This window comes from Anolis sagrei, chromosome 4 (genome assembly GCF_037176765.1).
Source record: "Anolis sagrei isolate rAnoSag1 chromosome 4, rAnoSag1.mat, whole genome shotgun sequence".
NCBI classification, from domain to species: Eukaryota; Metazoa; Chordata; class Lepidosauria; order Squamata; family Dactyloidae; genus Anolis; species Anolis sagrei.
The window spans coordinates 59,678,771-59,705,369 of NC_090024.1; the positions used below are offsets into that span (position 1 = coordinate 59,678,771).

Sequence of the window (26,599 nt, forward strand, 5' to 3'; positions counted from 1 at the left end):
AAGTCTAGTCATGTCTCACTCTGGGGGTTGGTGCTCATCTCCATTTCTAAGCTGAAGAGCCAGTGTTGTCCATAGACACCTCCAAGGTCATGTGGCCGGCATGACTGCAAAAAGCGCTGTTACCTTCCCGCCTGAGTGGTACCTACCGATCTACTCACATTTGCATGTTTTTGAACTATTAGGTTGGCAGAAGCCGGGGCTGACGGCAGGATATTATAAACCCAATTTTCCTAGTTTCTAACAGACCTCACAACCTCAACCATAGATGCAGGCGAAATGTCAGGAGAGAATGCTTTTGGAACACGGCCATACAGCCTGGAAAATTTACAGCAGCTCAGAAGTTGAAATGGTCCTTTCTCTGGAAGGGTGGGATTGCGAAAGGATGGGACTAGGGAGGAAGAAGGCAACATACAATTAAAAATAATATATTAAAATAGCATAAAAACAACATAAACAATAATAAACAAGCATTCTAAGCAGCAACAGACTCATATTTGGGGGAAGGGAGAGTGGGCCAATATGCAAAACTAGTTAAGATAGCCTTTAACAGCCCCCCCCCCTAAACTACAAAGCCCAGAATTCTGCTGGAGGCAGAAACCGGATTGAAAGTGGATTCATTCCATAGTGCAGGCATGGGCCAACTTGGGCCCTCTTTCCAGGTGTTTTGGACTTCAACTCCCTACCGGCTGTTAGGAATTGTGGGAGTTGAAGTCCAAAACACCTGGAAGGAGGGCCCAAGTTGGCCCATGCCGGCAGACGAGTCTTATTTGCAAGGCGAGGCTCAAGGGCGGAGGAACCGGTTCCTGGAGCCGTCCTCGGGGGAGGAGCTCTTCAAGTCACCCCACAGGAAAGGGGCGGCCTCCTCCTCCTCCTCCTCCTCCTCCTCTTTGGGGGCGGGCTCACTCTCTAGCCTGGCCAGGCCTTTCCGCTCCCAGGCTTGTCCTCCTGACTCCCGGCGTTGCTTTCTCAGCTCCCCTCCGAGATGGCGAACCGGGCCCGCGGCCTGAGCCTCCTCGCCGTGGCCTCTTTCCTGGCGCTGCTTCTTCCCGACAAGGTGAGTGAGTCCACCAGCAGGCAGGGCTCAGCCACACCGCACCTTGGTCGCGGGTTGACAGTTGTGGGGTTCCTGGGGGTAGAAGGAGAGGCAGCTCGAAAGAAAGCCCGCAAGTCCCAGCATTAAGCCTTTCAAGCGCTCTGCTGGGTCCGCACTGGGCCAGGGGAGAAAAAATCCACTTAAAATCCGCTTGCCTCATCACACTAGAGGAAAAAAATCCACTTGAAATCCGGTTTCTGCCTCCCGCAGAATTCTGGGGTTTGTAGTTTATTAGATATTTTGGGGTTTGTAGTTTATTAGATATTTTGGGGTTTGTAGTTTAGGGAGGATATCAAATTCTGGGGTTTGTAGTTTAGGTAGGCTATTATATTTTGGGGTTTGTAGTTTAGGGAGGATATTCAATTCTAGGTTTTGTAGTTTAAGAAGACTATGCAATTCAGGGGTTTGTAGTTTAGGGAGACTATGAAATCCTGGGATTTGTAGTTTAGGGAGGCTATTCAATTCTAGGGTTTTTTTAGTTTAGGCAGGCTGTGCAATTCTGAGGTTTGTAGTCTAGGGAGGCTATGAAATTCTAGGGTTAGTCGTTTAGAGAAGCTATTCAATTCTGGGATTTCTCGTTTAGGGAGGTTATTAAATTCTGGGGTTTATAGTTTAGGGAGGCTATCAAATACTGGGGTTTGTAGATTAGGGAGGCTATCAAATACTTGGGCTTGTAGTTTTGGGAGGCTATTAAATTCTTGGGTTTTAGTTTAGGGAGGCTATTAAATTCTGGGATTTGTAGTTTAGGGAGGCTATTCAATTCTGTGGTTCGTTGTTTAGAGGAATATTCAATTATGGGGTTTCTCATTTAGGGAGGCTATTAAATTCTGGGGTTTCTCGTTTAGGGAGGGTATTCTTTTCCGGGGTTTGTAGTTTAGGGAGGCTATGACATTCTGTGGTTTGAAGTTTTGGGAGGCTATTAAATTCTGGGGTTTGTAGTTTTGGGAGGCTATTAAATTCTGAGGTTTGTAGTTTAGGGAGGCTATTAAATACTGGGGTTTGATGTTTTGGGAGGCTATTCAATTCTGGGGTTTGTAGTTTAGGGAGGCTATGAAAGGCTTCTTCCTCAGCTACAAACCCCAGAATTCTGCAGGAGGCAGAAACCGGATTTAAGTGATTTTTTTCTCTCTAGTGTGATGCAGCATTAGTGGGTTTACAAAGAAGCCCTCCTCAAAGGGGGCAAAAGGTCAAGAAAATACCCCAGAAATGTGCTTATTAGGACTGTTTAAACCAGACATGGGCCAACTTGGGCCCTCCAGGTATTTTGGACTTCAACTCCCACCATTCCTAACAGCCTCGGGCCCTTTCCTATTCCCAAGGAAGGGCCTGAGGCTGTTAGGAATGGTAGGAGTTGAAGTCCAAAACACCTAGAGGATCCAACTTGGCCCATACCTGGTGTAGATACTACATGGCAAGGGGTTGGACTAGATGTCCCATGTGTTCCAACTCTATGATACACCCAAAGAGACTGGGAATGGAGTGCTTTGTGGGTTGTGTGGTGGTGGCATTCAGCAGCAGGATGAGTGAGTGCAAGAGAGATGATTCAGGGCTGCAGGAGAGGAAAACAACCCCAAGTGTCTCCCCGTCCAATGTTTACCTTTCTCCAAGGTACAGGCAGTCCCTGAGTTACAAATATCTGACTTAGAAACAACTCATATTAAGAACGGGGTGAGACAATAGGAAGTGAGAGAGAAATTATTATCCTAGGAAGGGGATAATTCACTCCTGACAGAGTTATCATAGGTCAGTGGTTCTCAACCTTCCTAATCCCATGACCCCTTAATACAGTTCCTCATGTTGTGGTGGCCACCAAATCATAAAATTATTTTCATTGTTAATTCATAACTGTAATTTTGCTACTGTTCTGAATCATCATGTAAATATATGATATTATTATATTATTATTATATTATTATAACTTTATTTGTACCCCGCTAGCATCTCCCAAGGGATTCGATGCGGCTTACAGCAGGCCAGAGCCCAACACAATACAACAATACAGTACATAGCAAATAAAACAGTTAAAGCAGAAAACAATAAACAATAGCAATGCAACAGGACAATTATTAAAAACTGAGCCGGCCGGAGTAGGGGTACAGGATTAAAAAGTGCTGAAGTGTCGGAGGGATATGGGATTAAAATCAAGTGCAGTGTGCAATGAGCAGTGATCTTGGCTCTACTAAAGTGCTTCTGGGGTTTGGTAGTGGGGTTCCTAATCTGAAAAGGCACGTTGGAACAGCCAGGTTTTCAGATTCTTTCTGAAAACCGCCAAAGTAGGGGCCTGTCTGAGATCTTTCGGGAGGGCATTCCAGAGGCGGGGGGCCACCACAGAGAAGGCCCTGTCTCGCGTCCCCACCAAACGCGGCTGTGACGCGGGCGGGATCACGAGCAGGGCCTCTCCTGATGACTGGAGTGAGCGTGTGGGTTCGTAGACAGCGATGCGGTCACGCAGGTAGGGTGGTCCCAAACCGTTCAGGGCTTTGTAGGTAAGCACCTGCACCTTAAATTGGGCTCAGAAAATGAACGGCAGCCAGTGGAGCTCCTTAAACAGGAGGGTTGACCTCTCTCTGTAATGGGCCCCCGTTAACATGCAGGGTGTATTTTCATTCACTGGACCAAATTTGGCATAAATACCCAATATGCCCAAATTTGAATATAGTGGGGTTGGGGGGGATTAATTTTGTCATTTGGGAGTTGTAGTTGCTGGGATTTATAGTTCACCTACAATCAAAGAGCATTCTGTACTCCACCAATGATGGAATCGAACCAAACTTGGCACGCAGAACTCTATCTGATATGCAGGATGTATTTTCATTCACTGGACGAAAAATTGGCACAAATACTCAATATGCCCAAATGTGAACACTGGTGGAGTTTGGGGGAAATAGACCTTAACATTTGGGAGGTGTAGTTGCTGGGATTTATAGTTCACCTACTATCATGGAGCATTCTGAACTCCACCAACGATGGAATTGAATCAAACTTGGCATACAGAACTCCCATGACCAACAGAAAATACTGGAAGAGTTTGGTGGGCATTGACCTTGAGTTTTGGAGTTGTAGTTCACCTACATCCAGAGAGCATTGTGGACACAAAAATTGATGGATCTGGACCAAACTTGGCACAAATACTCAATATGCCCAAATGTGAACATTTGTGGAGTGTGGGGGAAAATAGACCTTGTCATTTGGGAGTTGTAGTAGTGGGATTTATAGTTCACCTACAACCAAAGAGCATTCTGAACCCCACCAATGATAGATTTAGTCCAAGCTTCCCACACAGAACCCCCATGATCAACAGAAAATACTGTGTTTTCTGATGGTCTTTGGTGACCCCTCTGACACCCCCTGGTGACCCCCCCCCCCAGCAGTCTCAACCCCCAGGTTGAGAAGCATTCATTGATATACTGCCTACGCACTCCAGGACTCCCGGCCTCTGTTTCTGTTTTGCTCTCAAAGCCACAGACAGAACAGGTAAGCAGAACTTCTAGGGAACATTGGCTTTGGTTGCTTCCTCCCCAGCTCTTTGGTTGAGAAGGAGCGAACATCTGTGGCACCCGAGGGACATGAAAGTTTGTTCCCAGTTCCTTATTTGTGCAAAACTGCAAATTGGACTTCAGTTGAAAACTTAATGACTTAAAGCCGAAAGGCTTCTTCTACACCCCACCCTAGGTTTATGACTTTTATCATATATCACTTCTTCAGGCCCAGCCTATCTTTGAGACCACGTCTCCTCCTGTGAACCAGTGTGGGCTCTGAGATCTGCTGGGGAGGCCCTTCTCACTGCCCCACCACAGTCTCAAGCGCGGTTGGTGGGGATGAAAGAGAGGGCCTTCTCAGTGGTGGCTTCCTGGCTCTGGAATACCCTCCTTAGAGAGATTAGGGTAGCCCCCATTCTCCAAGCCTTTCAGGCCAGTTTGAAAACATGGCTTTTTAGACAGGCCTTAGATCAGTGGTTCTCAACCTTCCTAATGCCTGACCCCTTAATACAGTTCCTCATGTTGAGGTGACCCCCAACTATAACATTTTTGTTGCTACTTCACAACTGCAATTTTGCTGTTGTTATGAATCGTAATGTAAATATGTGATATGCAAGATGTATTTTCATTCACTGGACCAAATTTGGCACAAATACCCAATACACCCAAATTTGAATACTGGTGGGTCTGGGGGGAGGTTGATTTTGCCATTTGGGAGTTGGAGTTGCTGGGATTTATAGTTCATCTACAATCAAAGACCATTCTGAACGCCACCGACGATGGAATTGAACCAAACTTGGCACACAGAACTCCCATGACCAACAGAAAATACTGGAAGGGTTTGGTGGGCATTGACCTTGAGCTTAGGAGTTGTAGTTCACCTATATCCAACGGTATAATTGGGCCAAACTTCCCACACATAACCCCAAGACCAACAGAAAAGACTGTGTTTTCTGATGGTCTTTGGCGGCCCCTCTGACACCCCCTCATGACCCTCCCAGAGGTCCCGACCCCCAGGTTGAGAAACACATGCCTTGGATCCTTTGTAATTTATAGTCAGATTTGAGGACTTAGCGATGGCCACACTCTGGCACTGTAGTTTCTTAATGGTAGACAGCCAGTCTTATTCACAGGTTTTACTATATTTTATGGATTTTGTGATTTTATTAGATGAGCTTTTATACGTGTTAGTTGTATACAGACTAATGTGTTGGTGTATATGCTTATGTATTGCTTGTTTTATGTGCAGCACTTTGAAATGTTTCTGTGAGCCACCCCGAGTTCCTTTGAGGAGATGGTGTCGGAGTAGAAATAATTTTTTTATTATTTTTATTAAACTGAGGGTCCCGACCCCAAATGGATTTCTGCTTGGCTTAAATGTTGGCAACATTAAAAGGTTTCTGAATGCCACCCAATTACACAAAGCAACAATGTGCTGTATTTACTCTGCAGAAAATGCTTTAGTTGCACTCAACAAAAAAGAGCATCTGTTGGTTAAGCAAGCCTTGCAAATGCTGATTTCTTGTTAATGTTTGATTTTTGTACCCATTTTATATACCTAAATACCTGGGTCATATAAAAACGTCTTGGTGAGAAAGGGGTTGCAGGTGGAAAAGGTTTACAAAGCTTTATCATACGTCATAATCATCAAGCAGTGATAGTCTCCAAGATTTTTTTCTTTTTGTGTGTCAGGAGCGACTTGAGAAACTACAAGTTGCTTCTGGTGTGAGAGAACTGGCTGTCTGCAAGGACTTTACTCAGGGGATGCCCAGATGTTTTACCATCCTGTGGGAGGCTTCTCTCATGTCCCTGTAGTAGAAACTGGAGCTGACAGATGGGAGCTCACCCCGCTCCCTGGATATGAACTGCTGACCTTTCGATCAGCAGTCCTGCCAGCAAAAGGATTTAACCCGTCTCCAAGATAAACAATATGGTTGACCCTCCTTATACACAGATTGACTTGAAAATATTTTTAAAAGTTTCAGAAAGCAAATCTTTTTTTGTCATTTTTAGATAACACAACCATTTTACCATGCCGTTGTATATGAAAAATACCTGTTTCATGTTATAAACATTGCTATATAAGCTGTATTCTAGGCTTGTTTCAATTAGACACATCTTTTGGATGGCAAATCTTTTCTCTACAAATCTTGCCAGGAAAACTCATGAGCAGGTTTGCTTTTGGGTTGCCATAAGTCTGAAACGACTTGATGGTTCACAATAGCAGGAAATGTGAGTGTGTGTTTTATTAATATTGATATCAGTATGCAGAGCCCCTGGTACCGCAGTGGGTTAAAGTGCTGAGCTGTTGAACTTGCTGACTGAAAGGTCACGATTCAAATCCGGGGAGTGGGATGAGCTCCTGCTGTTAGCCCCAGCTTCTTCCAACCTAGCAGTTCGAAAACATGCAAATGTGAGTACATCAATAGGTACCACTCTGATGGGAAGGTAACAGTGCTCCATGCAGTCATGCCGGCCACATGACCTTGGAGGTGTCTACGGACAATGCCGGCTCTTCAGTTTAGTAATGGAGATGAGCACCACCTTTCAGAGTTGGACACGACTAGACTTAATGTCAAGGGAAACCTTTACTAATGTGCAATGTAGACGGTGTCAGTCTTCCGCCCCAGGAATATTATATTTTTGAGAATTGGGCAAAATAGAAGCAGATGGTATGCAGAAAACAATATGGGAGGATTTACCCATAAGTTTCCCTGTTTTATCTGGCAATCCTATATGTAATAATAATAATAATAATAATCTTTATTTCTATCTCCCCGAGGGGACTCAGGGCAGTTTACAACAGAAAATTGGCAAACATTCAATGCCAGCATAACATAACAAACAAATCAATAAAATAAACAACATCAGGTGTACTTATAATAAGTACACCTGTAACTGCCCATGCTATTTTCCTCATACCTCCTGTTTCCAGAGCAGTGTATTCTTTGAGCATGAGACTCAGCCATGGAAACCCACTGGCCAACTTTGAGGAAGTTACGTTCTTTCAGCCGCAGAGGAAGGCAAAGGCAAACTCTATTTGAAAACATTCTCCTCAGGAAAACCCCAAGAAGAAGAGTTAGCAATAACTTGAAGTACATAGCAACCAGCTCCTGTCCCTTTAAGTGGTTGCATAGAAAACAACCATGGAAGGGATAACAGCCACCTGGCAATCCTCCTTAGGTACATGCCTAGTTGCAGTACCCAAGGTAATATGGAAAATGTATGTTTTAAAAAGCGATTCAAGTGAAATAAGTGATTCCATGTAGTTCTAGGACAGTGCTTCCTTGCCTTTAGTCTCCTAGGAATTTTAGACTTTGATTCTCTAACTGTTTGTCCAGTGCCTGATTCTGAGAATTAGGAGTCCAAAATAGAGGGTGAGAGATTGAGGATCCTTCCACATAGCTGTATAACCCAGAATATCAAGGCAGAAAATCCCACAATATCTGCTTTGAACTGGGTTATACGAGTCCACATTGCCATATATTCAAGTTCAAAGTAGATAATGTGGGATTTTATTCAGCTGTGTAGAAGGGGCCTGAGAAGGGCTGCTCCAGGAGACGAAGTCAAAACATTTCAGACAAGACGGAATAAGTATCTCACAGTGATTAGTTTGATTGCTGGTTCATGAAAGAATATTTTTAAACAATTCAGCCCAGCTGTTTGTTTCCACTTCACTTTTTAAAAAGTTGAATTGCTCATTGTTGAGTGATTTAATTTTCCATGTAAGCGCATTGAAAAGATGTATTTCAGTGGTGAATGCCCAGTGTGGAACATATCTCACCATGCTTAAAAAGTGGATGTGGATCTTAATGAGACATGCCACATTATCACAGGATGCCTGCGCCCTACACCACTGGAGAAATTACACTGTTTAACCAGTATTGCACCACCTGACATCCACCGAGAAGTAGCAGCCTGTAATGAAAGGACCAAGACAGTGACATCTCCGGCCCATCGCCGTTCGGATATCAGCCAACACGTCAATGCCTTAAATCAAGAAATAGCTTCCTAAGATCTTCAGAGATATTCGCAGGAACACCTCAGCAAGTGAGAGTCCAAAAGTGGCAGGCTAAAATCTGGAACCTCAATCCATGACTGTTACCAAATGAGGGACTACCTCCTGGGCAGACAGAAGACTTACTTGGAAGGCACTGAACAGACTACGCTCTGGCACCACAAGATGCAGAGCTAACCTTAAGAAATTGGACTACAAAGTGGAGTCCACTACATGTGAATGTGTGGGAGAGTAAACCACAGACCACCTATTACAATGCAGCCTGAGCCCTGCCGCATGCACAATGGAGGACCTCCTTATACAGCACCATAGGCACTCCAAGTGGCCAGCTACTGGTCAAAGGACTTTTAATATAATGCCAAGTTTATTTAAATTTTGTGTTTTTAAATACATAACAACTGTACCCTTCATTCGCTTCTGATACGATAAATAATAATGGTGAATCTAAAATAAAGGTCAAATCGCCTGAATACTAGTGTTCCTGCTACAACTAAGATTGAGAGGCTACCTAGGGCAGATGAGCAGTGATACAAAGTTCAACAAAATAGTGGAAACTTATTTGTGAGCTTCTTGTTTGGCAAACCCTTTAGTTCACAGGAATAGAAGAAGGGAACTTACCTGTTGCAAACTTTTTGGACTGTGTTTTGGCATTGTGCGTGACTTTCTGTAAGTTGCATTCCAGTGTTTATTTTCAGATGATATGAGAAACATTTGTAATGCCTATAATAATATGTTTTTGGATCTGTTCAGAAGCTTTGCAGCATAGCATTTGGTAGTTCATCGGGCTTAGTTCTGTTATCTGTGTATGGATTTTTATGTTGAAACTATTGTGGATACAATATATTTCATGTTTCTCCTAAATTTGGTATTTGATCAATCGCATAAGAAAGGCCCGTGTTGATCAGACAGAAAGATTAGCAGTATGTTTGTACAGTGGCTTGGCTACATGCTTGCCTATATGTAGAATGCTTACATGTAGGACATGAGTACAGTGGTCCCTTCCTTCTCACATTCCCCAGCAACTGATACACAGGGACATCTCCCATGTGATACTGGATTTAATGTATAGGCAGCCTGACTAGTAACTACTCATTAATGGCCTATACTTGAGGAATTTAGTTAATGTTCTTTTGATGCTGTTCTGTGTTGGCAGCCATTACTTCTGTTAGTAAATTCTACAGTTTAACTGTATACAATGTGAAAGAAGAGGGACCGCAGTGATGCAGCGGGTTAAACCACTGAGTTGCTAAACATGTTTACTGAAAGGTTGGCTGTTTGAATCCGCGGGACGGGGTGAGCTTCCATTGCTACCCCAGCTTCTACAAACCTAGCAGTTTGAAAACATGCAAATGTGATTAGATCAATAAGTACCGCTCCGGCGGGAAGGTAATGCAGCTTCATGCAGTTATGCTGGCCACATAACCTAGGAGGTGTCTGTGGACAACGCCAGCTTAGAAATGGAGATGAGCACCATCCCCCAGAATCGGAATCGACTAGACTTAATGTCGAGAGGAAACCTTTAACTTTACTATGTGAAGAAGTTTTGCGTTTTATCTAACTTTAGTCTCCTACCATTCTGTTTCAGTCGCTAAATCGCTTTCTATTATTACAGGAGAGGGAAGGAAGCTTTTCTCTCTTTTCCCCACAAAGACATACTTACAGACCTTTATCATTACAGGACTCTTACTTTTTTCCTCTGATGTGTGTTATGCTAGTGCTGGGCTCAAAAACACACATTTATATTTGAGTTCACAAGTTCACTGTGGTTCACAGTGCTAGAATCCACCAGCAGTGTTTTTGCCACAGTGCTGATGGAGTCTATTTCAAAACATTTTTTTCATATTTTCTAACTATCAGGTGCATATTAGCTCCTTGCTTTGTTGCAACTTTAAACTCCATAATCAACACTGGGTAAATGTGTAGTTATAGTATTACAACACACACACCATGGTATATGGTGACACAGAATGAATGCCTGGTTTGATAGCAGTACATGTGAAAAAGATTTTGGAATCCTCATGGACAACAAGTTAAACATGAGCCAACAATGTCAAGCGGCAGCTAAAAAAGTGAATGGGATTTTGGCCTGCAAAAACAAGAGTATAGTGTCTAGATCCAGGGAAGTCTGGAAAATAAGCCTTGTGAGGAGCGGCTTAAAGAGCTGGGCATGTTTAGCCTATAGAAGAGAAGTCTGAGAGGAGACATGATGAGGGCCATGTATAAATATGTGAGGGGAAGTCATAGGAAGGAGGGAGCAAGCTTGTTTTTTGCTGCTCTGGAGACTAGGATGTGGAACAATGGCTTTAAACTACAGGAAAGGAAATGCCCCCTGAACATGAGGAAGAACTTCCTAAATGTGTTGAGCAGTGGAACTCTCTGCCCTGAAGAGTGGTGGAGGCCCTTTCTTTGGAGGCTTTTAAACAGAGGCTGGATGGTCATCTGTCGGGGATGCTTTGAATGTGATTTTCCTGCTTCTTGGCAGTGGGTTGGACTGGATGGCCCACAAGGTCTCTTCCAAACCTATGATTCATGCACAGAAGGTATTGGTCATGGAAGGCTGGTGGAGTTGCATTGTAATTCATTGAGGCCAGCAACAAAGCGTTAACATATATAACGCTTCTTGCTGTTACAACCTGCCATGTCCTTTCAGTGATTCTCCTTTCTGTTCCCCTTTCCATTCCTTTTTTTTTCTTGCAGAACACAACGAGCAATTTCATTTTTCCTTAGATGGCTTTTAGAGTTTCCCCCACCTGTTCTTATGTCTCTTCTGCATATGGCAGCACTCATCTCTGAATTTCAAAATTGAGGAAATGTGAAATTCACTCCACTCTGTTTGCAGTTGTGCACCTAAACTTTCCTGTCGAAAGCACCCATAAGAAGCAGGCAAGAAGACAGCAACTCATGCCAGTAACCATCACTTTCAGTTTTTCTTCCAGATAGCTCCTAGTTCTCTAGTAACCCCAGTACCCTAATACTGTATTGGCTTACAAAAAACTTTTGACATGGCAGTGCTGAACAAAAAAGGAAAGAATGCTTTTCTACCTACCCCAAAGTCCAGTCTCCACTGTTCGGAGGTCTGTACATAAATCAAAAGAGTCAGATACATCTTTGAAAACTAATGGTTAAAAAAATAATGTGCATGTAACTGCACATGGCAGACTTGTGTTGCCGTGGCAAGTACCTTGCAGAAGATATGCTTATACCAACAGCAGGTCATAGTTGCAAAAGCATGAGCTACCTAGTAGCAAAGAGTCATGTACTGAGAAACTAGGAATGGATTCAAAACCAACTTCTGGAAGTTTTATGAGTGACCTCCATTTTTGGGTGCTTTTGAGGCCCTTGGTGACACAGCAGGTTAAACCACTGAGCTACTGAACTTGCTCACTGAAAGGTTGGTGGTTCGAATCCAGGGTGTGGGATGAGCTTGCGCTGTCAGGCCCACCTTCTGCCAACCTAGCAGTTTGAAAACATGCAAATGTGAGTAGATGATTAGGTACCGCTTCTGTGGGAAGGTAACGGCACTCCATGCAGTCATGCTGCCCACATGACCTTGGAGTTGTCTACAGACAGCACTGGCTCTTCGGCTTAATAATGGAGATGAGCACCACCCTCAGAGTTGGACACAACTAGACTTAATGTCAGGGGAAACCTTTACCTTTACTTTTACTAGCCACAGTCCTACAAATAACATAGTTGGGTGTCCTATTATTGGCAGTTGTTTTAAATAAAAACAAGAAAAGGTGGCATTCCTTAAAACCAAGGTCTTTCTTGAGTTCCAAAACCTATCATTCCTTTAGAATAGACCGAAATACCTTTATTGTAGCCATTGTAGTCTCCCAGAGAAGTTGCCACCTTCCCTCTAGCCAGATTTCTGAGAGATGTACTGCTCAGGAATGAAAGGGTTATATGTGGAGTAGTAGAGGCTTGATACACAAATTCCCAGGTTGGTATCCTAGCTGGAAACTCCTAAAAGAAGCAGCTGGTATGCATCTCTCTCAACCTGAGTATCTCAGACATAACAGGAGGATGTCCTATTGTAGATATTGGAGCTAGCTTTAGAATTTATTTCCCTTTCGTCCTCTCTTTCCATCATAATGCCTCGTGATGTTTCCTTGATCACTCGTCAATATCTGATCCTTTTACTTCTAAGTATGTTCCCCTCTGTAGAACATTGCTTGATTTGTGACAGCAACTGTAAAAGTGGGATAATAAATCTGGAGAATATTGAGGCCCCTTCCACATAGCTGAATAAAATCCCACATTATCTGCTTTGAACTGCAATATATGGCAATATATTGGACTCAGATAATCCAATTCAAAGCAGATACTGTAGGATTTTCTGCCTTGATATTCTGGGTTGTACGGCTGGTTTTCTAAAATCATAACCTTTTGGAAAACCAGAATCTCCAAAGCCTTTTGGAGAAAAAAATGGCATTCACAACCATTTGAAAATCTTGCAGAGAAGAGCTAAAAAACCCATTTGAGTAAAATCTCCTCTTTAGTGTTTCTATGTATGTATGTGGTTGTGTATGTATGCTGCGCTGCGGCCACTTCCACAGACCACTGCAACCCTCACAAATGATCTGGACCAAACTTGGCACACAAATATCCCCCCCCCCCCCCAATGACTCACTTTATGTCCTGGTGCAGTTTGGAGGAGGATGGAGCATGGGTGATGGGATACCTTCACCTGATTCAGCATCAGCTTCAACATATCACTGCAACCCACATGAATGATGGACCTGGAACAAACTTGGCAGACTGACTCCCCATGACCAACATAACATACTGGAGAAGTTGGGGAAAATTGACCTTGATTTTGGGAGTTGTAGTTCACCTCATCCAGAGAGGACTGGACCCAGCCGACGTCGTATCTGGACCAAATTTGGCACACAGATCCAACATGGTGACTTGTGAATACTGGCAGGGTTGGGGGGTGATTGCCCTGGCAATCTTGGAGTTGTATTTCATCCTTATCCAGAGATCACTGAACCCAGCCAACAATGGATTTGGACCAAACTTAAGTGATATTACCTAACATCCCAAAACAAATGGGCATTGCTGGGTCCCCAAGCTAGTATATAATACAGTAAGCAATCTGAATTATATACATAACAAATACATAGTGTACGAGGCTTGTAGAAGGTTGCTATTTCCAACACCTCCAACTCAGAAGCTCTAGCCAGCTGTTTCCATGGCCAGGAATTCTGGGAGCCAAAGCCTAAAACACCTGGAGGGCCACAGGTTGTGCAGGCCTATCTTAAACCATTGTTTGGTACAATATCTGAATTAATGTTTTAGCTTAATGGGAAGAATACTAATATATTTTACATTGCTATTTTTGGAGTATTTATCTAGAGATGAAGACTAAAACGTATATTAAAATACTTCTAGAGGAAGACTTTGTAAGCAAAAGGTACAGATGGGAGCCATGGGAGCTCCATTGAATCTTGCCAAACTTTGCAGAGAAGAAATAATTGAAGCAGTGAGGCTGCAGCTGAGAATCACAAGTATGCCACGTGGGTAGCTTCATTATGTTATATGTTTCATGTGTCCCATTTTTAGCAGGGTAAGTCGACAGGCGATTCGAAGCCACACATTCACACGCAAACTTGTAACAACGTATGCTCTGTGCGCTGAAGTCTTTATGCTAAGCAAACTGTTGGGACTACAAAGGAAAAAAAGAGGATCAAAGAAGTCTCTTCTTGCCCACTCTCCAATCCACCCAGTATTTCTAGTTTTCCTGCATGAACCTTAGTACTGTATAAGTTCAGCAGAGAACATCTCAAAATTCACTGTAATTATTTCTATATGTAGCTCCATCCAGAAATATTTTTGTTTGCTGGATAATATTTAAATCCCAGCAGCAAAGACTAGAGAATACCGCCCAGCCTTTGCCATTAGTTCAAGTAGGCACTGGCTAAAAGGTTGAAACTGTTCCAAGATGTTGGGAACACTTGCAAAGAGAAACATTGTAATACTCACAATAGTGCCTCAGTTCTTCTTGAAAAGGCAAGTGATCTGTAAAACCAGACTGGCGTTTTCCTGGTAGATATGAGATATTTCTGTGGGCATGTTTATTTATGCATGTGCCATGTGCTACTTTCCCAAGGAGTCAATGCTAGATGAAGATGAAATGTAAGATTTTTAATTTTCTTTTTGCACTTTTAAAAAGAGGTAATATAGATATTGTTTGTAAATCCACATAGATATTGTGTGCATGGTGGTATGCAGCACACAATTCAATGTACAATAATTGTATAGTAATAGCCTCTGAGTTGGGACTCAAGTAAATTTAGGAGAAAATGCTCACTGAAACTCTTCCTGAGTTTACTTTTGCTTTAGATAGTGTGTGTATATGTCACCATTGGATTGCTGTGAGTTTTCCGAGCTGTGTGGCCATGTTTCAGAATCATGCTCTCCTGACGTTTTGGCTACAGCTATTCAATGCTAATCAAGATGGTCAATTGCAACATTCACACTTGCCTCCAACAGACAAGAGTTCTTTCTCGCATCCTGGACATTCCACAGATATATAAACCCCACTTGCCTAGTTTCCAACAGGCCTTACAACCTCTGAGGATGCCGGCCATAGATGTGAGTGAAACGTCAGGAGAGAATGCTTCTGGAACATGGCCATACAGCCCAGAAAACTCACAGCAACAGTGATTCCGACCATGAAAGTCTTCGACAACACATTGGCACAACTGCATATACACAGTGCTGTATTATTATTATTTTACCTCTTATAAACATTCTATTGATTACATTTTAACCTTTATAGTTCTATAACTCTATTACTTATACCTGTCCAATTTCCCCGCTCCCTCTTCCTGCCGCTCCCCTTTCTCTGGGACAAATTATGACTCTATACATTGGTTTATATTATTTATTCAATCATTAAGATTTTTTTATTCAGTTCCTTATATTTTCCTTTCTCTTTCACTTGGGCTATAAGCTCTTTCCGCTTCAGCTCCCAGATCTCCTTTGGATGACTATTCATATATTTTGTTGTCCTTTCAGTTATGCAATCTTGGAGCATATTCTTTGATAAATATTCGAGCTTGCAAACTGGCTAGCTTTAGATAGTACATGGCATGTAGATCTGTTTGATGACAGTGTGCTTTTAACTTGTTCTCAAATTACACATTCTCTAAAGTGTACCTATCACAGGCTTTTTGTGGTGAGATTTCTTCAGAAGAGATTACCTTGCCTTTGTCTTAGAGCCCTTCCACACTGCCTCTATATCCCAGGATCTGATCCCAGATTATCTGTTCATCCCAGGTTATCTGACAGTGAGGACTCATATATTCCAATTTAAGGTAGATAATCTGGGAATAGATCATGAGATGAAGAGCAGTGTTGAAGGGTCCTAAGACTAAAAGTGACTTGCTGAAGATCTTCTGGTGGATTTCCATAGTAAGTGGTCACCAGGACTAGGCCACTAAGTAATCAGCCCTCCACGTTTCCAAATTTGACTTTTGTGAATCTGATTAAATTGTTCTCTCTAGTAGCCTCTTGGTCCTCCAGTGTAACTCTATAGTCAACTTCTACATGATCGTATTGGAGGACCAAGAGATTACTAGAGTGAATATGCTTTTATGAATCTCTAGGCCCTCTTGTGAGATTCTGTGCTCAACCTCTGATGCAAATTGACCATAGAGTCATGCCTAGAAATGTGCTCCCTCAGTTTAAAAAAAATTCTTTTCATTCACTGTTATTATTATTATTATTATTATTATTATTATTTTAATGGGTTTCCAGTGAATGTGGATGACTCACATCTGTGTTAAGGAAAGGGAGCAGCAGGAATTAGAAGCTGATACAAGACATAAAAAGGCAAACAAATAAAAGTGAGCACTAGGGAAGCTTCCCAGTAAACATTTTCACGAATTCCACCCGAATGTGAGCATTTGGCTTTGGGTAGTTTTGCAATACTTCAGAACCACTTACCTTGAATGCAAGCCATTCATGGGAGTTATAACAAGATAAAAATTAACTTGTTATGCAGGCTATTGCAATGAAAGAATCATGATAGACTATCAGACCATGGTTGGAGTGATCTTGGGCGTGGGAACTGATTGCTGTTTGTAACAGCATAGTAAAGAGCTGTTGGGAATAGGCCTGAGAAAGTGCGCAACGTGGAGTTTATCTATTTGATCACAGAACTGAGATGTCAGAAACTTAGGCAGCACAATCACATTTTCCAGTGGGGAAATCAAAAGAATGCACATGGATTAACTCAGACTAGGCTCGTTGCATAATATCTTGCCTTGCAGAATCCAGTCTCTCCTCTCCGTATACGTTCTGACCATGATGAGTAAAAAATATGAAGCAATAAAGGAAGGATGTAGTACTGTGTGGTACAATTAGAAATGTTTCCTTTTCTGTCAGAGAACTAATCAAGGTTAACTGTAGAAATCTGTCCTTGTAAACAAGGCACATGAAATAAACCTACTGAAGGCTATTCTTGAGATAAGACTAACATGTTGTCTTTCGAATGATGCATTTAGAGTCCTTCTAGAAAGAAAACGTAGGAGAAAATACTTCTGGAACATTACCATACAGCCCAGAAAACTCATAGCAACCCAGAAAATAACATGATTTTAAAATTATATTACTTGGGTGACACTGATATTCTTGCACAGAAAAAATTGCTTTATACTTGACTAAATTTAAAATATGAGGTGTTCTGTATAACTCATGGCCAAATGTAAAATGTAAAAATGATGTGTGCATCGCTATTACTTATAAATATTCTTGTAGTTTATGAATAGGGCAGCATAAGAACTCACCGAAATAGTTTACTAATATGATAACATTTATGTAATGCTTAAACAGCAATTATTTGCTGTGCAATCTGTCATTTATTAAAATAGACAAGGTTAAATCTGTGGCTCATGAACCTAATATGTCACAAAGAAGGTATTCATTTGATTTACCAGAAACTCTAGGTTGCTTCCTGATATGGGAACAATCTCCTAGTTATCTCTGATCACTGAATGACTGGAGATAGATAATCAGGGTGGGCTCACTGTGTGTGTGTTTTTTCCGCCATTCAGGAGGGCAGATTGAGAATCCATCAACTTTCAGGAGGCATTTGCAAATGCTGTCTGAATCCAATTTGGGGCTCGGCAGATGTTTGAAAAGGAGACTAAGAGTGCACCTCTTTTACCTCTTTCTTCTGTTGGGGAGAAGGAGTGAAGCAAGATGCCCAGTTGAAGCATTGTATGGAAACTTGGCAGTTTGGGCATGGATTTTAGTGACATTAGGGTGTGTAGCCATGCTTCTTTAACTAATTTGATTTTCCTGCTTCTTGGAAAGGGGTTGGACTTGGAAGGGGGTTGGACTGGATGGCCCACGAAGCCTCTTCTAAGTCTATGATTCTATGATCCACAACACTGGACAGCAGTCGAGTGGGGAATCTGGTTCCTCATGTGGTGGATATACACTCAACCATCTGTGGTCAACCCAATGTGCCCCAAATATGGTCCAAGCAGGGACTCTTCTTAGCTACTGCAGGGATGGGAGAGAATCCTCAGCATCCACTGGCACCAAATGTGGTTCAGTGCCACTGGGTGGCCACCCTAAGTGCCCCCCCCCCCTGCTCCATAATGCAGTAGTTTCTGATGGTGACACAGGTCTTGCCTGTACTCTCACATGCTGTGATGTCAACCAGTCAATGGGACAGACCTTAAGTCAGAAGAAAGTCTGGATTTTGTGGCAGAATCGCAACTTCCTTTTGATTTTGGCTAATGCAGGGCAAAGCAGCATTAAAGTGGCTCTGTCCTATGTTACCCCGGCTCAGCCTTGTACAACATTTGGTTGCTATGAGACTGCTTGCCTCTACACTGGCCTGTGTCTGCGTAATAATAAAGTAAGATCTGAACTGCAGATGTAATCATTGCCTTCGCTTGGTATACTTTATGCAATATTTCCTTGCTATTATAGTCTGTGGTTTTTGCTTAGATTGAAGGAAACACCACTCTGTCATGCTGAAGCAAGCTAAAGATGCTGATGATAGGTTTTTCATGACGTGTTATTACCAGCTCACTGTTGCATAGATCATGATCACATGAGCCCTCTGAGAAGTATTGTCAGAAATCTTTGCACTGCAGATTCTTCTCTGTTGCCACCTCCAGCCTTGTGAAACTTCAGTGTTTACTTGTACAGCTTTATCACAGAATTTGAAGTCAGCTTATTCAAGTGTTTAGCAGAGTCTTCTGATTAAACCAGTATTATTTTAAAGGGAAGCACTTTGCAAGTAGTTAAGGGAAAACAGTAGTGTCTCATAACACTATTTTTGTTCCTGGGGTATAAATGGCATTTCCTAATTGGTTTTATCATAAAAACATGGGTAGAGCTTATTAAACTGCAAAAAAATTGTTTTTGTGGGACATTTTGCAGCATATTTTGCTATAGTTTTCAATGAATATTTCATAGAATCTTGGCTAATTCAACATAGTTCGTGGCAACCACAAAAATGAAGTTTCTGGAGTATTACAGCTCCTTTCAAAGTAAGTACCACACAATTAAACAGGAATTAGCACTTTCAAACCAGGAACAGAAAAAAAAAATTCAGATGTCGTTACATAGTGTAATTAATTAATTAGACATTCACACAGTTGATGTTGAGTAAATTTACATGGCCAAGGTTTATTTGGTTTGAATTTTGAGTAGAACTCAAAAGTTCTGATACCCTGAATATCAGTTGTAGATATGAGCTTTCTGTTATCGGGCTATAATTTGGATACCATTCCTTTTAAAATGTTTCATAGTTATGTAATGTGATAGGAGCTGAGATTCCTCATATCCTTTGATAATCACATATTAACTGTGACCTGTTAATATGTTTGACATTAAAAATTATTTATTTATGGCATGTCAACATGTTTAGATTCATTTGTTAATATCTTAATTCATTTTTATATTCTGTAGGTATTTTCAGACTCTTGTATTTGGTATGGTGAGTGTGGAATTGCTTCTGGAGATAAACGATATAATTGTGAATATAATGGTCCAGCACTGCCATTGCCGAAGGATGGCTATGACCTGGTTCAGGTATGTATCTAATGATTAAAATGTTATGGAATGTTTATTTAGGTGACTATGCATATTTTTAAGCACTGTGTAGCATATTTAAAAGATTTAGTCCATATAATAGCATCAGTATTTAAAATGATAACATATTTAAGCATGGCAGCACACTATGTCATTGGGTTACTGTGAGTTTTCTGGGCTGTATGGCCGTACAGCCTGGAAAACCCACAGCAACCCAGTGATTCCAGCCATGAAAGCCTTAAACAACACACCATGTCCAGTTTTATACGTGATTCCTGATTTGACTCCTTGTAAGGGTGAAGGGTAGATTTTGGAAATAGTACTTTTATGGACTTCAACTCCAAAAATCCCCAGCTAGCATGGCCTTTGACCAATTCCAAACTCTGCCTTGAATATAATCCAGAAATTTGATCTGGAAATTAATGTAAAACATTTTGCAAATTAGTTTTTTAGAATGAGAAATAGAAAAAAGTGGGGCTGCTTTATTGTTATCTACTTTTCTCTCCAGGAACTTTGCCCAGGCCTTTTCTTTGGGAATGTTAGCCTTTGTTGTGATGTGCATCAGCTTCAGACTTTGAAAAACAACTTGGAGCTCCCTCTGCAGTTTCTTTCCAGGTAGGTAAAGCTATTATTGCAGCTTGTACCTTGTACATAAGGTTATAGTCTTCTCTTCCTAGAAAACTAAATGATATTTGGTCAGTATTTAGTTTTCTAGGACAGAGGAAGGAAAACATGTGTTTGCAAAGCATGTATACCTGAAGTCAGCTAATGTTACAGATACTGTTTTGCTCACCAGATGGTTACTGTTACCACAAAGGTGTTTTTTTAGCAGACAACATTCTCTAAATATTTCCTTAGTAAGATGTTTGTAATATTTGCTATTTAGTGCTTTTTTATTTTGCTTAATGACTTTCTCTAAATTACCGTATATTCCAGGGTACTAGACGACTTTGTAGGCATGTAAAACCTTATAAAATTTTGGGGGTCATTGAGTACGCCGGGTATAAAAATAAAATAATAATAAAATTACATATTATGGCTGCCTTGGCCTCGGGCTCTCCTCCTCCTCCTCCTCCTCCTCTGCCTTGGCTCATGGTGGCCTCCTGGGCAGGCTCCCCGTCCTTCCTCCCTTCCTGGCTGCCTTCCTTGCTCAGACCCAGGCCTCTCCTTTGTTGGCAGCCGGGCCCCTGGGCTGCTTCCCGCGCTGCTCAGGCCACTCTCCTTTCTGTCCAGGCTTCGCGAGAAGCGCCTTTTCTCCCACGAGACAATGTTGTCTCGCGGGAGAAGAGGCGCTTCATGCGAGGCCTGGCCAGGAAGAAGGAGAGCGGCCTGAGGAGTGCCAGAGGCCCTCTGATCAGGCAGCTTTTCTTCTTCCTGTCCAGGCCTCGCGAGACACGCCTGGTTTGGGGAGTCATCTTAAATGGCGAGTATATCCCCAACTTTCTATTTTGTTTGTTAAAGTTGGGGGGTCGTCTTATAGCCCCAGTCGTGTTGTACGGTATACGGTACTTTCCGTGTTTTCTGATTTTCTTTTTTTGAAGAGGGAGGCAGAAAGAGCATGCAAATGGCAAATTTTTATGATGCTAGCATCATATGATGCTTTTGTTAGGTCGCCTGAGTCCACCTTCGGGGGGAGAAGGGCGGGGTATAAATATAGGAAATAAATAAATAAATAAATAAATTGTAAGGATGTGCAGTTTAAATATAAGAGTAATCTCTTTTGGAAAATGGAAATCTCCATAACCTTTTTGAAGGTTTGTGATGTTTGGAAAGGAATGATCTTGTTAGAAGTCACAACTTTTTGAAACATAATGCCATAATCTCTTTGCAAAAGCATGACCTGTTAGAATCATAACCTTTTGGGAAAATGGCATTCACCAGCATTTTATATATATATATATATATATATATATATATATATATATATATATATATATGAATATCACGACAGCAGAGTTTCAGAAGTGTTCTTTTAGTTGCCCCAAAACATCTTCTCTCCCTTAAAATATATTTGCCTTTAATTCATGCTCTCAAGAGACAAAAATAAGCAGACTTCTTTAAAAATGCCATAGTTGGTTTGCTTACAAACATAATGTATTCAGCATTTGCTTATCAGTCCACTTACAGATAGGATTTCAAGTAGTTTCTCTGTGTAGGTAACACAGGGCATCTTTCTTGGAATCAGTAGTCCAAAGCATCTCTCTGTTTTGAGAGTCTAACAGAGTCTTCTAAAGCATACAGTTCCTACATTGAAGTCTAAACTGTACTGTTCCTGCAGTCTTCTAAAGGCACACTGAGATGTAAAATGGAGTCTGAGTCCTGAACAAGCCCAGTTCTGATCACATGGTCTGCAACCCCTCCCACAACAAAGAGGTTAAAGAAAATTGCAAACCAATACACACATATACAACACAATAAGCAATTATATATAAACAAATAACTAGTGGAGGCTTGAGAAGGTTGCTATTTCCATTTTCTAACAATATCAGTGTGACATAGCAGAACTGGGAATGCATGTGTAAGATTGAGCTGCAAAGCTTGTTTGACTTCATCACTAAACAGAGTGGCATGGATACATGGGAAGAATGACAGAGATATTGAGTAGAAGGTGTAGCTTATATAAGAGGCTCTAAGTTTCATTTATTTCATTAGGGCTAAGTGAATAACTGAAAGTGCATTTATTCTGCAGTTATGATTGTATTGTGCTGAACGATTCAGTTAAGCTTGGCCTTTCCTGTACTGAAGGTAGTTGGAGGATTTGCTGGTCACATACAAATTCCATAGAAATACTATTAATTTAAATTTGACATTTGCATCTCTTTTGTATTCTAGAAAAAAATACTGTATTGCCTCTTATGAATTACTTGTATATTATGCACAAATTAAGAAAAAAATGTGAAACTTCTGGTGCTCATTTTCTCTCCAGGTGCCCATCATGTTTTTATAATTTAATCAACCTGTTCTGTGAGCTAACCTGCAGTCCTCATCAATCAGAATTTTTGAATGTTACACAAACAGAGCCATACATTGATCCAGTTACAAAACAGAATAAAACCAGCATCACAGAACTGCAGTATTACATTGGAGAAACATTTTCTAATGGTAAGCAATGCAGTTTTTATAAAAAGCCAATTTTTACTTGCATTCATCTGTAGGTTAGATGTTTATGAATCGCATGGAAAAGAAGGTTAGGTAAAGGCAGAGAGAGTGGAGTGTTCCCTGGGCAACGTCCTTGCAGATGCCCAATTCTGACACCACTGTGGACCTAGTTGGTTGAAAGACAGATCTGGGAATAGGAATTAAGCTTGTGCTGGATGAGTTTACACTCTTCTTGAAGCTTCAGGTCCACAGTTTGGTTGCAGTCCTAGATTCAGGCTCAGATTTTGTTAGTGGCCAAGCATGCTTTTTCATCCATTCCTTGAGATTTCAGGTCTGGCTATGATGGCACAAGCCTTAGTTGCATCCTATTGGATTATTGTAATATGTCGTGCTGGGGGCTGTCCTTGGATATGGTTCAGAAACTTGTCCAAATGGCTACAACCAGATCATTATCGGGCCGGCAGTACAGAGCACACAGCTACTTTTTTGCAACATCTCCAATGGCTATATATCAGTTTCTGGGCACAATTCAAGGTCCTGGTGTACTGTATAAAGCCCAATACAGCTCAAGTGTAGGGTATTTGAAAACTGTTTTCTCTGATACAAATTTGCCTGAATTTTGAGATTTTATAGGGAGGTTCTTCTCTCTCTTCCACCACCTTCATATATCTGGTTGGGTAAATAGGTGAGAGCCTTCTCTGTGGCTTTCCCCAGACTCTGAAGCTCCCTTCCCAAAGAAGTTAGGCCAGGATCCTCTTATTTGCTCTCTTTCTACAGACAGGAAAACACTTTGTGGTTTTAGCAGACCTTGGAAGACTAGCGACTCAAGGATAAAGGGCCTTGCATCATATATAGGATTTTCTATTTGCTGTCTGCCTAGTAGTGATTTATTTTTTGATAGTTTAACTACTTTTTAAACTATTGTATGTTATGTGTTTTTAGCTATGATTGATTTAATTGTTATGTGCCACTTTCAGTGCTGAACTGGGGAAAAAGCAGGAAATAATAATAGCAATAATTATCATTATAATAGTAATAGTACTAATATCATTATCATCCAGTCTTACTCTTTTCTATTTCAGGATGCTTTGGTTTTTTTTTTTTTAATGTTGCAAGCAAACAAAATTAAGTCTGATAGTTACTAGGAACATTGGTTATTCATTCTCCTGTGACAAAATTAAATACATGTTTTTGAATAAGGAGAGTACACATGTATTATCAAAATCATTAGGTCATTAGATTGGTTATTTGATTACAAAGGCAGTGCAGCAGGTTAAACTGCTGAGCTGCTGAACTTTCTGACCGAAAGGTTGGCAGTTCGAATCCAGGAAGCGGTTGAGCTCCTGCTGTTAAGCCCAGCTTCTGTCAATCTACCAGTTCGAAAAGATGCAAATGTGAGTAGATCAATAGACACCTCTCCTGCTGGAAGGTAATGGTGCTCCATGCAGTCATGCTGGCCACATGACCTTGGAGACGTCTATGGGCAACTCTGGCTCTTCAGCTTAGAAATGGAGATGAGCACTACCCCCCAGAGTTGGACACGACTAGACTTAATGTCAGGGGAAACCTTTACCTATATTTTAGAAATGTGTCCTTTGACGTAATATAACTGATAGTTGTAATTAATTACTATAAAAAGTTAACAGCTAATAGTGCTGTCCAGATGGTTCTTCAATAGAATGCACTTAGTATTTTAAAGCTTTCTATTTTATCAACCTTTGGCAGAAACTGGATGGAACACGTCTTGGCAGTCCAGGTGTCATTTATTCCTCCCTGTCTGAGTTTGTGGCTCCACAAGAGCTGGTCTTTTTCTGTAACAGATAGTATATAGGGTTCCCTTGCAGTTGAAGTCTATCTGGTCTTCTTCAACAGATTTGGTTGAGTTACTTTGCTGTGCTTTCTATCTCTCATGCTGTATTTTCTTTAAACGTAACTCAAAACAAATAGATGCAGGCGAAATGTCAGGAGAGAATGTTTCTGGAACATGGCCATACAGCCCAAAACACTTACAGCAACCCATAGCTCAATCCTTTCATGAAGTTGAGGGTGGCTCTCTATCTTGTGTAACAACCAGTTGAGAGCAAAACAATTCAATTCTGCATTTTTTAACATTTAATGAATAACTGGAAGGACAATAGCTGGAGATTAGGGGTCAAGTGGGAACATATGTGAAGCAATTCTTAACTTTTAACTGCATCGAAAGTGTATCTACAATACTAATTGTCTTAAGGTTGTTTTATTGTGTTTGATGAATCAACCTTTGGAATTTCTCTTTGTATCTTTGGGTATTGCTCTCTTATTTTCCAAATTGTGTTTACAGCCATGTATAACGCCTGTAAAGATGTAGAGGCTCCATCAAGCAATGTGAAAGCACTGGGGCTGCTGTGTGGAAAAGATCCTAAAGACTGCAACGCAACCAACTGGATTCAGTATATGTTTAGTAAGGATAATGGTCAGGCTCCTTTCAACATGATTCCAATATTTTCAGGTAGGTGAGCTTTGGCCTTTGTGCTCCTACTTAGATTAGCTCCTACTTATGTGTGATAAAGTTGACGCTGCAAACACAAAACCTTTCTTGTTGAATTCTGTAAATGTTAAAAGTAAAAAACTACTCTCTTAGTTTCATATGACTGTTTAATTGTTTGTAATTTCAATATATATATTCTTATAAATTTTGACAGAGAAAGAGAAGTAAAGGGACTGTGGTAGCGCAGCGGGTTAAACCACTAGCTGCAGGAAATCTGCTGACCAGAGGGTGTCAGGGTGACACCCTGGGCTGTCAGCCCTAGCTTTTGCTTACCTAGCAGTTTGAAAGTATGTATTGTGAGTAGATCAATAGGTACCATCTCGGCAGGGAGTTAAAAGGGTGCCCCATGCAGTTACTCCAGCAACACAATTGGGAGAAGTCTATGGACAATAGGCTCCTCGACATGGAAAAATGGAACAAGAACACCTCCTCATGGCCAGAGTTGAGCATTGCCTCCAGGTGCCAGAGGTGAAAGGGGAAGGCCTTTACCTCTGTCTGTATATTTTGTGTCATTGTTTACTGTGTAAAAAGGCATTAATGTTTGCTTTATATATGTAAAAATTGTAATCTGTTCTGAGTCCCTCCGGGGAGATAAAGTGGAATATAAATAAAGTGTATTATTATTATTATTATTATTATTATTATTATTATTATTATTATTATATCAAAACAAAAAATAAATATGACAGGAAATGTGTGACAAACATATTTTAATCTGTTTTAAAATAATGTTTTGTCTGTTGTATATTGTTTTGGGAGCCTTAGAGGACTAAATGGTGATAAATATTTTTTGTATCTTTAAGTTTCTGTAACGCATGAACATTTTTATTGCCAGATGTCCCTATCCATGGGATGACTCCTATGAACAATGCTACCAAAGGCTGCAATGAGTCTATGGATGATGCCACAGGGCCGTGCAGTTGTCAAGACTGCTCCATCGTCTGCGGCCCCAAACCAGAGCCCCCTTCACCCCCTGCTCCGTGGCTTTTGCTCGGCTTAGATGCTATGTATGTCATCATGTGGATTTCCTACACAGGATTTCTGCTAGTATTTTTTGGAGTGGTTTTTGGAGTGTGGTGTTACAGGTAAATAGCCTTCTTTCTTCTTTTTAAAGCACTTAACACAAAATTAGGTAGTACATGGCTAATATGCCCATATTCCCAGAGTGTGCACAAGGACATTGTCACTAAAATAACATTGGATGAGGATGAGGGCTTTGTATGGTCCAGTGGGGAGTATCTGCTTTCTGGTAGATAGTTAGCATCCCTGTGCAAAGTATCTGTTAAATCTGTGTTTGTGTTTATACTTACAAGTAAGAGATT

The 26,599-nt window shown here is 41.2% G+C and overlaps 1 protein-coding gene across 1 annotated transcript in view; it reads left to right on the forward strand.

The window, feature by feature from the left end:
- The first annotated feature begins 879 nt into the window (after nucleotides 1–879).
- NPC1 (NPC intracellular cholesterol transporter 1) overlaps nucleotides 880–26,599 on the forward strand; it is a 46,537-nt gene continuing 20,817 nt past the window's right edge. The window contains exons 1-6 of the mRNA XM_060775171.2: nucleotides 880–1,054; nucleotides 19,529–19,651; nucleotides 20,160–20,266; nucleotides 22,578–22,753; nucleotides 25,071–25,238; nucleotides 26,113–26,362. Of these exons, the coding sequence (XP_060631154.2) occupies nucleotides 983–1,054; nucleotides 19,529–19,651; nucleotides 20,160–20,266; nucleotides 22,578–22,753; nucleotides 25,071–25,238; nucleotides 26,113–26,362 (896 nt within the window). The 5' untranslated portion in view covers nucleotides 880–982. The remainder of the gene's footprint in view (nucleotides 1,055–19,528; nucleotides 19,652–20,159; nucleotides 20,267–22,577; nucleotides 22,754–25,070; nucleotides 25,239–26,112; nucleotides 26,363–26,599) is intronic.